The sequence below is a fragment of the Lottia gigantea genome (genome assembly GCF_000327385.1).
Source record: "Lottia gigantea unplaced genomic scaffold LOTGIsca_1, whole genome shotgun sequence".
Taxonomy (NCBI): Eukaryota; Metazoa; Mollusca; class Gastropoda; family Lottiidae; genus Lottia; species Lottia gigantea.
Genome location: NW_008706746.1, coordinates 4,441,112 through 4,457,357, shown reverse-complemented (window position 1 = coordinate 4,457,357; position 16,246 = coordinate 4,441,112). Strand labels below are relative to the sequence as shown.

At 35.3% G+C, this 16,246-nt stretch overlaps 2 protein-coding genes across 2 annotated transcripts in view; both read left to right on the top strand.

The window, feature by feature from the left end:
- Positions 1-2,538, top strand: part of LOTGIDRAFT_102650 (hypothetical protein) — a gene marked incomplete at both ends in the record, with an annotated part of 12,999 nt that extends 10,461 nt beyond the window's left edge. Inside the window, one exon of the mRNA XM_009045649.1 lies at positions 2,284-2,538. Coding sequence (XP_009043897.1) covers positions 2,284-2,538 — 255 coding nt within the window. The remainder of the gene's footprint in view (positions 1-2,283) is intronic.
- Positions 2,539-9,742: 7,204 nt separating this feature from the next.
- On the top strand, positions 9,743-15,889 carry LOTGIDRAFT_227977 (hypothetical protein). The gene is made up of 11 exons (XM_009045648.1): positions 9,743-9,848; positions 10,841-11,035; positions 11,248-11,514; positions 11,744-11,942; positions 12,203-12,344; positions 12,670-12,784; positions 13,195-13,368; positions 14,046-14,111; positions 14,420-14,655; positions 15,219-15,445; positions 15,629-15,889. Exons 2-11 carry the CDS (start codon positions 10,861-10,863, stop codon positions 15,810-15,812), a joined length of 1,785 nt encoding a protein of 594 aa, XP_009043896.1. The 5' UTR covers positions 9,743-9,848; positions 10,841-10,860; the 3' UTR covers positions 15,813-15,889.
- Positions 15,890-16,246: the final 357 nt, after the last annotated feature.

The window sequence follows — 16,246 nt, the reverse complement described above, 5'->3', positions numbered from 1 at the left end:
TAATGTGAGTATATATTTGTGTCTTGTTGTCAAAGAGTGATGGTCTTTATAAAGAAGCAAAAATAGTTGTAAATGTGAGTATATATTTGTCTCTTGTTGTTAAAGAGTGATGGTCTTTATAAAGAAGCCAAAATGTTTGTAAATGTGAGTATATATTTGTGTCTTGTGGTTAAAGAGTGACAGTCTTTATAAAGAAGCCAAAATAGTTGTAAATGTGAGTATATATTTGTCCTCTGTTGTTAATGAGTGATGGTCTTTATAAAGAAGCCAAAATATTTGTAAATGTGAGTATATTTTTGTGTCTTGTTGTTAAAGAGTGATGGTCTTTATAAAGAAGCCAAAATATTTGTAAATGTTAGGATATATTTGTGTCTTGTGGTTAAAGAGTGATGGTCTTTATAAAGAAGCCAAAATAGTTGTAAATGTTAGGATATATTTGTCCTCTGTTGTTAAAGAGTGATGGTCTTTATAAAGAAGCCAAAATAGTTGTAAATGTGAGTATATATTTGTGTCTTGTTGTTAAAGAGTGATGGTCTTTATAAAGAAGCAAAAATAGTTGTAAATGTGAGTATAGTTTTGTGTCTTGTGGTTAAAGAGTGATGGTCTTTATAAAGAAGCCAAAATAGTTGTATATGTGAGTATATATTTGTCGTCTGTTGTTAAAGAGTGATGGTCTTTATAAAGAAGCCAAAATAGTTGTAAATGTGAGTATATTTTTGTCTCTTGTTAATAAAGAGTGATGGTCTTTATAAAGAAGCCAAAATAGTTGTAAATGTGAGTATATATTTGTCTCTTGTTGTTAATGAGTGATGGTCTTTATAAAGAAGCCAAAATATTTGTAAATGTTAGGATATATTTGTGTCTTGTGGTTAAAGAGTGATGGTCTTTATAAAGAAGCCAAAATAGTTGTTAATGTGAGTATATATTTTTCCTCCGTTGTTAATGAGTGATGGTCTTTATAAAGAAGCAAAAATAGTTGTAAATGTGAGTATAGTTTTGTGTCTTGTTAAAGAGTGATGGTCTTTATAAAGAAGCCAAAATAGTTGTAAATGTGAGTATATATTTGTCCTCTGTTGTTAAAGAGTGATGGTCTTTATAAAGAAGCCAAAATAGTTGTATATGTGAGTATATATTTGTCTTCTGTTGTTAAAGAGTGATGGTCTTTATAAAGAAGCCAAAATAGTTGTAAATGTGAGTATATATTTGTCTCTTGTTGTTAATGAGTGATAAGCCTTTATAAAGAAGCCAACATAGTTGTAAATGTTAGGATATATTTGTCCTCTGTTGTTTAGGAGTGATGGTCTTTATAAAGAAGCCAAAATAGTTGTAAATGTGAGTATATTTTTGTCTCTTGTTAATAAAGAGTGATGGTCTTTATAAAGAAGCCAAAATAGTTGTAAATGCGAGTATATATTTGTCTCTTGTTGTTAATGAGTGATAAGTCTTTATTAAGAAGCCAAAATATTTGTAAATGTTAGGATATATTTGTGTCTTGTGGTTAAAGAGTGACAGTCTTTATAAAGAAGCCAAAATAGTTGTAAATGTTAGGATATATTTGTGTCTTGTGGTTAAAGAGTGATGGTCTTTATAAAGAAGCCAAAATAGTTGTAAATGTGAGTATATATTTTTCCTCTGTTGTTAATGAGTGATGGTCTTTATAAAGGAGCAAAAATAGTTGTAAATGTGAGTATAGTTTTGTGTCTTGTTAAAGAGTGATGGTCTTTATAAAGAAGCCCAAATAGTTGTAAATGTGAGTATATATTTGTCCTCTGTTGTTAAAAAGTGATGGTCTTTATAAAGAAGCCAAAATAGTTGTAAATGTGAGTATATTTTTGTCTCTTGTTAATAAAGAGTGATGGTCTTTATAAAGAAGCCAAAATAGTTGTAAATGCGAGTATATATTTGTGTCTTGTTGTTAATGAGTGATGGTCTTTATAAAGAAGCCAAAATAGTTGTAAATGTGAGTATATATTTGTCTCTTGTTGTTAAAGAGTGATGGTCTTTATAGAGAAGCCATAATAGTTGTAAATGTGAGTATATATTTGTCTCTTGTTGTTAAAGAGTGATGGTCTTTATAGAGAAGCCATAATAGTTGTAAATGTGAGTATATATTTGTCTATTGTTGTTAATGTCTTTATTAAGAAGCCAAAATATTTGTAAGTGTGAGTATATATTGGTCTCTTGTCTCACGAGAACTCTGTTGTCAATAAAGGCAAGTATTTGTTTCGCAAATGGCACATGTTTGATACTATTTTCTTTAATTTGAAATTAAAAATCTTCCAGGCTTACAGAAATTTTGGCACCCGAATCAATAATATGAAAAAGAAAGTGGAGGACATAAAGAATAAGTTCCCGGCTACTCCAAGTCCAATACCATCACCTACCGGTTTACTAGATGCACCATCACCTGAGCCAACCCCTCCTCAGGAAGATCCCAATGATTATGCAGATCCTTTAGATATGGACATTGATTCTGATGATGAGATGAAACAGAAACGAGGTGAGCTTCTTGGTTTTAATATGCCTTTTAGAGTGTAACTGGACATAGCTCACTATCTTTTTAATTTAAAGAGAGTGTGACCCCTTGCTGCAATTGTGGTAATTGAGTACTATGCTAACCATGTCAACATGATTATACCATATACCATTTTTCAGCTGGATTGACTGGAATAATAAAGACTCTTAAAACGGCAAATAAGATTAGAACTCCACATTACCATTTTTTTTTCAATGTGACACTATTTGCCTTGCATTGCAATCTCCTTTGATAATAAACACTAATAAATGAATTATTTCCATGTAATTGATGATTATTATTACAGCTGCTAATGATCCTAGAGCAAGTCACAATAAGAGGTTCAGAAGTACAAAAAGTGTAGCTCCTGTAGCCCCTATTAATGTACCTGCTGTGAATACAATGAGTAAGTGTAACTAACACTTTGGTAAAAACATTCTCTTTATTTGGATTGGACACTGTCAAATATTAAAAATGAAATGGTTATTTCAGCCCATAGGAAAAATTTAGCCTTTGTTCATTTACTCAAGGGAGAAAAAATAAGTATACATGTACTTTCACTCCACTTTTCAGTCCATAGTACCTCGTCACCATCTATGCTTCTTTGCAGAATACATTGATCTGATTTTTTTTTCTGGCCTTAGTCCATAGTCCATATAACCAGTCCAGTGATTTATGAAGTTGGTTATCACAAAGATATTTCATTGTGTTGATTGAAATGATTTTTATATCTCTTCTATTTCAGACCTGAAACCAATTGTGCCTACTGGAGTACCAGCTCCTAACATAATTCCTGATCCTTCTGGAGTATCCAATACTCTTATCGGTGGTTTTACTCCCATTGTGGCTTCTCCGGGCATTTTTCCTCCTCATGGAGTGCCTGCCCCAGTCATTGCACCTGTTCCAGACAAAGTTTTCACTTCAGTCAAAGAACATTCTAAAGCAAAACATAAAGACAGAACTAGTGAAAAATCTCATAAAAAGTCTAATTCACGACTACGAAGTGTTGTAAGTGTAGTAAGTCAAGAGGATAAGAAGTCAATCTCCAATAGAAGTAGCAAGGAGGACTCTGGTGATGAAGGTTGTTCCACTCCAGTACAAGACGAAACTGTGGAAACTGTAGTTCAGAAAGAAAACCCTATAGACTTTTTAACAAAATTACTTTCAAAAACAAATTCTGCCGTTCCAGCTTCAGGAGCAAGTTTCTTACAAAATTTATCTTTACTGACAAGCACTGTGAAGTCGGAATTTGAGAACAATAAGGGAACTAATGATGAAACTGATCAGAAAGTTGCTCCAGAAGTGCCATTTACAACCAAAGAATGGTCCTGGAATGAAAGCCAATCAAACTCTCAGAATCAACCCAGTAATATTCCTTCTTTCTCTGGTTATTCTCCAGAAGTGTCAACTAATACTGCAGTTGGTCAAGATACAGCTAGTAAAATCTCAGTTCAGGCAACCTTAACTCCACAAGTAGTATCATCTATTGTCAACCAAAATCTCTCTACATCGGTACTAAATTTACCACCAGCTCTTGATGTGAATGCTGCAAAAGGACTATCTGATGCTGTCCAACAATCTCCTTCTCCAGAGATACCAAACCCTGGAATAAATCCCCAGTATCCTCTAAGTCTGGCACAGAAAGAACAGCATGCACCTGTGCTGCCTCCTCACATGTTGTTAGCTAGTCAACCAACATCGCCAGAGATGTACCCCATAGCAGCAATACCACCAACATCATCAAGTGCATATTTAGGGCAGCAAGGAACTATTCTATCTAGTGTATATTCAGTGCAGCCAACAAATTCTGACATGTATTCCCAGCACACAGTAACTCATCCTCCTGCTTCACCTCTTGTTTATCCTGGCCATCAAAACTTGCCATCCAATTCTTCAACAGATGTTTACCTAGGAGCTCCACCAATTTTCTCATCCAATGTGTACTCTCATCAGCAAATGGCTCCTCCATCACCTGATGTCTATCCTATTCAATCTGTGTCTGGGGCATCCCAACACAACATTATTCCTGCAGGCCTTACCACTCCTAGTCCTGAAGTTTTATCACAAACTCCTATCTTCTCCAATTTACATTCTGCATTTAGTGCTCCTCCTCCCCCTCCTCCACCCTTAACCCAGCCACAACCTACATCATCTGACAGTGGACTTGATGACATATTAAATCAAATAGTAACTGGGGAAGGATTTACCTCTGAATCTTCAGGAGCAGCTAGTTCTAATGATCCCTTTAGAAGTATACCACATTTTGCAAATGATTCCTTCTTGACAAATTTCAAGCCCACTGCTTCTTTTCTCACTAACTCACCAATCAAAGCATACAATTCAGGACACAATAATGTGTCATATTCTAGGTCCAACAGTTCTGGTGCTGTAGTCATTCCACTTAGTGAATCGTACAATGATGATCCAACTTTCTCACAAACACATTATATTGAAGCATTAGGCTCTGATGAAAGGGATCCTTCGGAAGATATAGAGGACTTCAGTGAAAAATTAAGTCATGGAAACATGTATAGTTATGATAAAAGTCGTCCAAATTTGACCTGTCTCACTCCACAAGAAGACAATAATGTACAACAGGTTGAAAGTATCCAAACCATTTCTACTGTAGGAAGCCATGAACCTAAACCTGGGAGACAAATTGTGGATGGATTACGTCGTCAGTCAGTTGTAAGACACATAGAACCTGAGCCAAATCAGGACGATTTTTCTGAAGATATTTCTATGGAATGCCCTATGGAGCATAGTGAACAGGAGAGTCAATTTGAAGAGAGGAACAATGTGAGATCTACAGTACATCGTCATCCCCCGCCTCCACCTGCTATGAGACATCCTTATCCTCACTCACCTAGAGTGCGTACCCCGCATCGTCTACCCCCTCCTGAACATTTTTACCATGGACCCCCTAGAAGACCTTTCAGGCATCCTGGGGAAAGATTTAGAGGACCTCCAATAGATCCGTATTTTTATGATGATCCTTATGGACCACCTCCACCAAAGAGACCATATCCTCCTCGTCCTCCTCCAGATGGCCATCGAAGGCGACCGTTTTATCGCCATTGAGGATCAATTGTTATTTTTGTTAATATTATGAAAATATTTGTGACATACATTCATATATTTGTCATGGACAAGTCAAATTCATGGATAAATTGTAAAGTGAATTTTGGTGATCCAAGGAACTAAAGCTCAAGTCCTGGTGTATCAAAGTCAAGTGATTTTTAAAACTGAAGCAGTGACATTTTGTGTAGAAGAAGCAACAGCTAGCCATGTTGACATGAAAAGAAAGTGTTTGATATCCTGTTTTGTAACAGAGTATGTGTGATTTTATTGTATATGTTCTTATGGAGCTATATGGTAACTTTTATGCCGGTCTATGGTTTATATTCATATATTTGAAATACATAATGAATTAAATGCAATCATGACTGATGCAGAATTTGAAACTATGAAATTTGTTCAGTTTTGCATCAATATAGGCGTGGTCTGTCCTTATTACATCAAATTCAACTGATTTACTATTCTCTAATAGGGGTCAAATCTGTCAAGAATTCAAAGTGAATGAATTGTTTAATTTTGTTGGAATTATGAAAGAATTAATTTTTAGGCATATTGGCTGTAGACAAGTTGTTCATGATTAAATTTTTCTTAGTTTATTTTACCTATCACATTCTGTTTAACCCTCTATGTTGTGTTAATAACTTAATTTGTATTAGGGTTTCCTTTACCTGTACAGTAATTTCTGGTCACATTTTTTGATGTTTTGCATATGACCGTGAAGAAGATAATCCCGTTGCGCAGTGATAGTTTAAATGAAAATATTTACAATGAAAGTGGGAGTGTCTACCAGTTTTTATACGCCCACATGAAATGGGGGCGTATATTGACGTCACCTAGGTCCGTCCGTCCGTCCGTCCGTCCGTCCACAATTGCTCGGAAACACTCTGTAAGACACAATTCTTGACAGATTTTGACAAAACTTGGTATGAGTGTTCGTAATCACCCAAGGATGAACCCTATTGAAAATCAGAAGAATCGAAAAATATTTAGTATAAGTTATTGCCCTTGTTCTTGAAAACGCGTTCAATTTTTAGCTCGTAAACACTCTAAAGGGACAATTCTTGACAGATTTTGACGAAACTTGGTGTTAGTGTTTGAATATTTGTCTTCTAGAGTTTTCACAGCCAAAAATTGAACACGCTTTCAAGAACAAGGGCAATAACTCATACTCCATATTATTCAGTATCGCCCTAAATAGCTCAAAAGAAGTCTATGACTGAAGGTTGAATATTTCATACTGGTGATTGTTACTGTACTGCTAAATATTTTTATTCAAAATCCAAGCTGCCAGTGGGCGTATATTACCTGGCCTGGCAAGCTATCTTTAAGATAGGTGTAACTTATTCCTTATTCCAGACATTCGATTACATTATAAGCTTTTTTTCTAATTTTGTATGCCTAATTGGAGCACACTGCCACTTTAATTCATCCATGCTACAATATGATTATTAACATAGATATCGAGAGAACAAGATACTGTTCTCTATTTGATCGTCTCTAAAGGTGCGGGCACACGAACAGTCTTGTTTGCCGACTCCAAACTTGAGTAAAATCTGACGAGTGCCCGCGCTTCTACAAGATTATCGTGATGCCGACAGGATTTATAATCATATAATTTTCACTGATTGTTTTATCGTTTTTTTTCCTTTCAATTACATGGCCTGCACGTGATTATCGACATAGTGAGAAACGACAGACGATATTTTGTCTCCTCGTGTGTCCGCGGCCGATCGTTCAAATACTTGACAAAACTCTTAGTCGACGACAAAAATCGCCGACCAAGACAGTTCGTGTGCCCACACCCTTATTAAACCTAATTTGGGCTGCACTTTTAAATTCCAGTTAGTACAGTCAGGGTGCACTTTTTAAATGTGTTGAAATGATTTGAATTATGTCATTTCAGCTTCGGAAAAACCATCCCTACGGACAGATGCAAAGAGTAAGTGGCGCTATCTATCCAAAATTTTAGCCGTGAGTTTCATTAGAAGGGTCTTGAGTATTTTGGGAAATCAGACAATGATCTGACATGCTCGTAAATACATGAACATTACGGAACCTTGAGTGTATGTTGTATATTATGAGACTTAGATTCGATGACTAGAAATGTAAGGAAGATACAATTGGCCAAATTATTTGTATTTGTGAGACAGACCTTTTGCTATATATCCCAAATTATAGCCAACATAGGGTTTCATACTATTTCAAAAAGCTTTCAGGCCGTGCTACTCTGATGATTTGCGACTGTCTGGTGATCATTTCCATGTCCCCTCGATCTAATATTAACAAAAAATACTAATAGTACGTAAATAACAACAGCAATCTTTAGTGGGTTCGAACTTTAAACCGCATGACTGTCACGTGAACCTGAAATATATGGCTTTGGGTATTGGAAAGTGGTTTTCATGGACTTCTCCTGAACTATGGACCCAAACTAACTCTTGACTGGTTGTTGGACACGGATTGCTTACATGCATATTCGGGCTGTTTTACGTGACGTCGTATCGTATCGTACAGGTGTGTTCTGGTTACCAACAAAGGCCTAGAGGTGCACATTCTGCAGCTCATGGAAGCTGAATTTCTCATCCCATTGAATGATTCAGATTTCAGATATGACGTCAACTGTGCTTAAAACAAAAAGCTTCAGGAAGGTTGAACATGTCATTTCCAGCTCGATTCCAAGTCTAGGTGTTGTCATCTATTGCCTTTGTATTGACCATACATAGAAGCATGTGGCTTGCGATGTAGACTACAGTTTTCGCCCGAGAAGATAGAACCTTTTTGCCCATGATGATAATATTATACAAACAAAATTTTAGGATTATCGTAGCCTACAAGCCTATCAAGAGAACCTGCATCCTGCATTTAATAAGATATGAAATTTCTAACGTAAGCGCACCAATACAACCAAAATAACTATTATTTTTCTTGTGCATGTGGCCATCGATAATTTAACGCACTTTAGGTCTACTCGTAGGCCTATATGTTCATAAGTGTTATGGTAAATTAGATAGCGTTATCGAAGGCAATAATTCAAATTATAATGTATTTCAGTGGAGCATTGGTTAATATTGTCTATAACGTGTAGAAAGATGAACGCATGTAAGTTGTCTACAATCTCTGCCCCGTAAGTAACAGACGCAAAGCTCCAATTTCATTAGAATTCTTGTTTAAACCTGTATGAATTGGAATGAAAGTTTTCATGTACAAACGAATATGTAGGGCCTATCAATAACGGAATCTTGTGTGTGTGTAGTCGTCACCCCAATCTATCCGCAACCAATATTGGGAACGCAAAAGAGAGCTTACGGATTTTGAGGAAACTTGGAATTGTGTATGCATGTATTGTGAGATTAAATGGTGTTGACAAGGAATCTCATTATTTATTTGGCCGCACAATATTGTATTTGTGAGATATCAGAGTTTACCGGGAGTACAAAATGCTGTACATTTTATATACCACGTCTGGACCGCTGATCGAGTGAATAAAATGTTTTCATTAGCATGTGGGCGTGAATTATCTTCATTGAGTCAAAATTCTATTTGTCAATATTTACTTTTTGTGAATCAAACGAAAGGTTCAATGGAACTGTATTGATGGCACTATTATGCGTAAAAGCGTGTATCCAAGGAAACCGTGATGAATAAGTGCATTAGAACTTTTGAATAAAAACCGTTTCCAGATGTGTCTCTAATCTTTGTGATCTTTATCACATATAATTTTCTGCAATCGATGTTGTCAGATAGCAGTTTTTTCCTTTTCCCCAGACAGTCATTGAGTCAGTGTAGGCGTATTTAATAGCTCTTTTGCAACTTTTTCTTCATTGGTATTAATTTGACAGCCCAACCTATGAATTTGGGAGGGGGGATTATTTGAAATTTATACAGGCCATTAACTTGATTTTCGAACTTGTTCAGCATGAAATTTATGACAGTGTCTCTTGGTTGTACTACACTCGGACTCTTATCTCCTTTAACACAGACCTAGTTAGATTATCTATTCGTTAGTCTCCGAGCTTTTCAAGTTTGATATACGAGGACCCAGCCCCTAACATTCCTATACCGTACCTGGCAACTAAGTGTCCATGGTATTTACTCATAAAGGGTACCCTGCTTTCACGTCAGTCTTTGAAATATAGCTCAGATAATATAGGGGATAAGATAAAATAAAATCATATATCTCACTATTAACACATATTATTTTCAGGTCTTGCTGGGTAGTTGGAGAGATATCGACTTGGAAACAACTGTCCCTAAGGTAATTCGTTATAATGCGGTCATCATGAGTTTTTGATGATCAGTTTGTAGATCAAATTCAACGTGACTTAATATTATGCAGACTAATCGTAAAATCACTTTTGGATAAGGTTGTTTTTTAGTTTGCAACATAGATTTGTCACAATACCATTAAATTGGCTTATTGGATATCGTAGAGATCGCACACAGTTTGTTCTTAAGAGAATCCATTTAAGATTTTTGAGTGCGTGGCTATGACCTTATTTTTAAACAGAATATGAAGTGACCGCATTCAGGCAATTTTCGGAATATCATTGTTCCCTTCGACAGTTGTTGTCTGTGGTTGTGAATACATTTAGTAGGGCACATATACATAGCTGTCTTTATTTCATAATCCAAGTTAAGGAACATCAGATTCCTGGCGACGGGGTTGGCAATAACTAAGCATGCTTTGGACTTTTACCTGATTTGGTGTCATACACGCCTTTCGATTGTATGTGTACTGTTTTCTGTTGTAAGTGAAAATATTATGACGATCATTTAAACAAGCGTGCAAGGAAATATTTAAGATTTGTGTTGAAAAGTCAAAATCACTGTTATATTCCCACACTTGAAATAAATGGTTCCTCTCTGCTGCCGTGTCAAAAAAGTTCATGCATTACGACAAATTTCAACTATTTTGTTTTTGGTAAGGATATTCATTTTTTTCTAATCTTGGCAAGAATTGTAAGCACACCGTTTGTCATCAAATTCATATTTGCGCTTTAGAAATTCGGAAAGAAAATTATAAGCCAAAGGGTTGTATGGTCTTCTAAAAAGGATTTTTTTTCTAGTGAAATACAAGAGCAGATTAAATTGCATTAAATTAAATTACCATCTGATATAACTTATTGTATAGCTATTTGTTTTTACTTGATTTTAGGTCCTAAGGAATAGACCGCATATCTTTGCATGGCCAATTTGGTTTTGGGCGGAGGATTGAACAAACATAATTTTCTTTACGTTATGTTTCAGTCGAGTTGCTCCTAACCAAGATGGCTAAGTGGTATCTTATGGTATTGTTGCTCTTACCGATATGCAGAGCAGATATCGTGCTGAAGGAAGAAGGTTACTTAAAATTGCCAAACAGAGATGGTGCCCAAGAGATTGACAGTGGAACGGCAACTGAAAGTGCTTATGATAGCAACTCCAGATTCTTATATGTTGTCGGTAAGTCTAAAATACCATTTCAGTAAAGTTATGCAAATATAGGGTCTTTGGAATATGCGTCAAGTTGTTCATGATCGATGATCGGATATCAATATGGATAGAGGGACGACTCTACGAGTTGATCAAGGTCGGATTAATCATTTCTTTTAGATTTAAAGACAAACGCTAAACAAATACAGTACAATTTATCGTAATTTTTCATTATTTTTTAGGTAAATTTTCAAGAGTGTTACACGTCATCGATGTAGCTAATGTTGCGTCACCTGCTGTACTACAAACATTTACTTTTGATACGGGAACTGATGGCTATCCACTCGACATTCAAGTATGTCGCAATCAAGCAGAAAATAGAGCTTACGTTGCCATTGCGTTTGGTGAACAAGATCCATCTAAACAAGGCCATGTTATCTTGTACTCGCCGTATATAAGAGGTGAAACTGCTTTAAAGCCCATTAATGCTCCAGATGAAAGAATAACAGGTGGGTCTTCATCTGATGTAATGATTGAATGTGTTAGTTCATACTTATCAAATGCCCGCGTCGTAGATAAGCCATGATTTAATAAGTCTTGTGGAAAAAAACCGTGTGGTTAGAACACTAATTTGAAACGGGTGATAGCTGTTCTAGGTCGGTCTTATAATCTTCTATATGGTAAGAAGACAGTGAGGACGTAAAACTCCAAACTTTTCATTTCTATATTATTTTCCAGTGGGTATTGATCCAGACAACATCAAATTTACATCTGATTGTAATAAATTAGTTGTATCTAATGAAGGTGTAGCTTCTGTCATCAGTGGAGAATTCATTGATCCACCAGGAACCATCAACATTGTTACGATTCCTTTAACTGGTAACCCTGGTGTCAAAACTATAGAGTTCACATATATTGATGATCCAGCTGAGACTGAGTAAGAAATTTACACTTTTTTGCCTTAAAATTTATTTGATTTGAAGCATTAGTCTAGCGAAAAGATTGAAGCTTCAAAGACGTCGCATTGAATGTTGCATACTGGCGAAACTTGTTATAACAATTGATTTCTTCTCCTGTACGTCTTTTAGATTGCTGTGATGAACGAATGGCCGCCTCAGAAATACTTTGTATGTTGATGTGACCCTGTTCGATGCTCTTTCCACGATTGATTGACTTTGATCGTATTGTCTTTTGTAGCCGTCTGTTGGCTTTAGGTGTACGCTACATGGTACGAACCAATCCAGTACAGCCAGGTGTCCAGAATCCCTTTTCTAACAATATTGAACCTGAATATATCGCCGTTTCCCCAAATAATGCTTACGCTTATATTACACTACAAGTAAGTAGGTTATTGGTATTAGCTCGTTGGTTTGTTGGAAGAAGACAAGTTAACGTTCGCTTCCAGCGGATGCTGATATCGCAAACTAGGTAGTTGGTAGTCGTAGTAGTTGGTAGTTGGATTGGTTGTTGATAATATATTAGCTCGTATGGAACTGTTCGATTTATACTAATTGAAATGTGATTTTGATTTATGACTACGTCAATATACAACGCCTGCTGTTAATTAAACTTCTACATTTCTAAACTGAAATTTTATCAGTTAGTCAAGCAAATAAATAGATGGCTACATTATTGAAATGTTTACATATACCCATTTCTTTCAGGAAAACAATGCCATTGCTAAAGTTGATCTGATAGACGATAATCCAGCAACAATATTTCCTATGGGTTGGAAAGACTTTCAGTTTTCTACTTTAGATTTGAGCGATAGAGATGCATGTAAGTATGAGCATCTTAAAATCTACAAATATGACGTAGTATGAAATATCCATTGCTAGCAAAACTTACACATACTTGAATCCCCTTTCATTAGTTCCATGAAACAATCGCTTTGCATTTTTGAATTATTTATTTATCTTGTAAATCACTCCAGAAGTAAGTAATTTCTTATCATATTGTTGTATTCCAATGCTATCTATTCTTGTGACCTAGGCCAGTGCTTCTATAGGAGAATATCTGTTATAACACCCTACACATACAATGTGATCTTTACGCTTTAAAATGTATCAAATATCAAAAAATTCAAGGGAGATAATATTATTGAGCTGTTGTTTTAATAACATAATTAATTATGTCGAGTTTCTTTGTTTTTTATTATTTTTTAAAAACTGTAACTAAATTTTGTTCAGCTCCCAATGTACATATGAAAAGAAGAAGAGTTCGTGGATTATACCAACCAGATAAAATTTCCTTCTTAGAATGGGGCAATAAATTATATTTACTCACAGCTGACGAAGGAAAACCTTTCAACTTGCCCGGAGCTTCTTTTGCTGATAACGCTAGAGCCAGAGATTTGGAAAATGGTAGGTCAAAATAATTTTGTTTTTTTGCAACGAGGATTTGATTTTCAGGTAGATAATCTAATGATATGGCTCCAAAATGACGATTTAAATAAATAGCAGAGAGCTTTTAATTATTCCTTTAAATAATAAACATCAATGATTAGTTTATAGACATGTAGACATGCACTGAAGTGTTGATGATCTTCTTAACAAATTTCATTGAATATTGTTCTCTTTTCTGTAAATATTTTGACCCTGCTTGTTCTCCTACATCTAGTCTAAATACTGACAATGGAGCCGACAAAATGGAATGTAACCCAAAGATATATAATGGAACATCCGGATCACAGATCCGAGATAAACGTTTTTTGAACAAAATAAAAATTTGAAAAAGCAGGATACACATTTTGTTGACATTTATATATTTGTATTTCTTTTTCTTTTTAAAAAAAAAAAAAAACTCTTACTGTAGTCTACCAGTATGTGGACGTATTTATGCCTTAATTTGTATACTATACGCCCACATCGAAATAAGAGAAGTATCTTTCTTAGACGAGAGCCGAAGCCCCTTAAGGAGGAGGGTCTTCGGCCTGCCAGAGGTCCCCAAAAACAACGCGTTACATTGCCACCCTTACTTAAATACGCCACTGGTTATTATATTTGGCAAGCTATGTTCTAATTTATATTTTCTATTGTAGAGTATAGCTTCCCCTGGGACACAAATAACCAATTTTTAGCTTCAGTACTTGATGATACCCAATTAGGTAATTTTTAACCCCAATAACATTTAATAAATCGGTCAGCTGAGACAAATATAGTAACCACTCGTGCGCCAGACTGTGCACCACATCTGTAATGTCTTGATAAAGATGTAGAGTCAGTTATCAATGTCACTTTTCAACGTTATTGTCGTTCCCTACGGGTAGTTATTACCAAAATTACGTCAAAATATCGATTATGATAAGGTAAATCTGTTTTTTACTGAATGGCACGAGAAGCGCACATCAGACTGTATCTATTAAAAGCCCTGTGGAGTAAAATTGTCTAGTATCAACTTTTCGAATTAATTTAGGAAGAGCAATTGTCAGTTTACAAGATGGTAGAGTAGGTCAACAGATAACTGAAATATACACATTTGGTGGTCGAGGATTTTCAATCTTTGACAGCAACACATTGACTAGAGAATGGGAAAGTGGTGATATGATAGAAAAATTCTCCAGATGGTTCTACCCTGATGTGTTCAATTCTGGTTACACTGTTCCAAACTTTACACCAATAGACGAAAGAGATACTCAATCACCTTTTGGGGTATGTCGAATCTAGAGCAATTACTGTTGGGATCTATGACTATCGTTATTCAAACACACATTTCAATAATTTATAGATTAACCGCTATACTAGAAATTATATGAGGATATCAGTAGGATAACTTTTGTGGATAACTAAATATAGTGTCTATATTATGTGCTCATTAGATCAACTGTGTTGTCTCGTACTGTTAAAAGCAATATAAATAGAACACGACCTTTTTAGTAGTACCAAAATAAACAATAGCATGCTCTATTTTAAAATAAAGGTCAAAAGGAAACTCATTTTTGTGTTCAAACTATATTATCAAAAGAATTTTATATTTATTGTGAATAGAGACTTTTTCTTATTCGACAAACTTAAAAATTACACGTAGTAAAATTTGCTGTATATAGGCCTAATCGGAGGTAAACCATATCACTATCAGAAGGTCATACTGTTATTATGATATATTTTATTTATTTATTGATGAGCCCCCTCATGAAATGTCAAGTAACTTGTTTTATCTACACTCAAAAATGTTCTGGGGAATATATGATTGATGTTAAATATTTTTACTATAGGGACCAAGTATAAACTCGTTGGCTATTGGTACTTTTAAAGGAAGAACCGTCTTATTCTTTGGTAGTGGACAAAATGGTCAGATATATACTTTCCAACTACAAGCCTCAGTCACTGAAAGAGTAGAACCAGAGTTCCAGAGTGTCCACAGAAGAGGTCAAATTGATGGTACATGGACTAATCTATATTCACGAGGTGTAATGGGTGATATTGGTATAAGTGATTTGATGTAAGTAGCCACATTATCCATATGAACATTGCTGGAGCAAAATGATGGATCAACCTTATAAAGCAATCTCACTTATCATTTGGGCATATTCTGTCAACAATATTTATTTTGAGCAAGCGTATTTTACATCGAGCAATATTTTATTTGATGATTTTTTTAAAAATAATATTTTGTTTCATTCAGTGTTGTTCCGGAGGCCGAGAGCAATGTAGCTGGTACTCCTATTCTGATCGCTTTATCCGAGAGAAGTGGTAGTGTATCTATCTACACATTGATAGATCAACAGTTCCCGTTGAATGTGTGTTCCTCACCACCATCTCCATTCAAAAGCATGAACCACCATAATCGAACACGCCCACTGTTTTAAAGACTTCTAAATTGAAAAAAAAATGTTTTTATACAAGTATTATTTTCTTCATTTCAAATAAAATAGAATGAGGGTCATGTTGGAATTGTCAAAAGAGGGGTTTGAGAAAATTGTAGGCACTTTGTTATGAGGATGGTGTCGAACGTTGAGTGAGCTGAACGTGGTTCCGTAGTTTTGAGCATTTGCGAAATTCTAATCAGGCACATCAGAGTAGATGTCAATGAATACGAGATGTGACAGAAAAGGTTCAGATAGATACGCTTATTAATAACGTGAAAATAAGTAAGTCATTAGCACGATATTAGTTGAAAGGACAAACATACACGTACTCTGATATATAATATACTGTATATAGCAATGGCATCAGTCCTGAAATAAGTATTCCCTGAAATCCAACGTAGAAATCGATTAATTTACTGATAAAACAGGGGAAA

Bases quoted from the DNA above. Each gene is read 5' to 3' on its own strand.
- LOTGIDRAFT_227977 (XM_009045648.1), top strand. From the start codon at position 10,861: ATGGCTAAGTGGTATCTTATGGTATTGTTGCTCTTACCGATATGCAGA. The intron at 11,943-12,202 runs GTAAGAAATTTA...TGTCTTTTGTAG, and splicing joins GATGATCCAGCTGAGACTGA to CCGTCTGTTGGCTTTAGGTG. The intron at 12,785-13,194 runs GTAAGTATGAGC...AATTTTGTTCAG, and splicing joins TTTGAGCGATAGAGATGCAT to CTCCCAATGTACATATGAAA.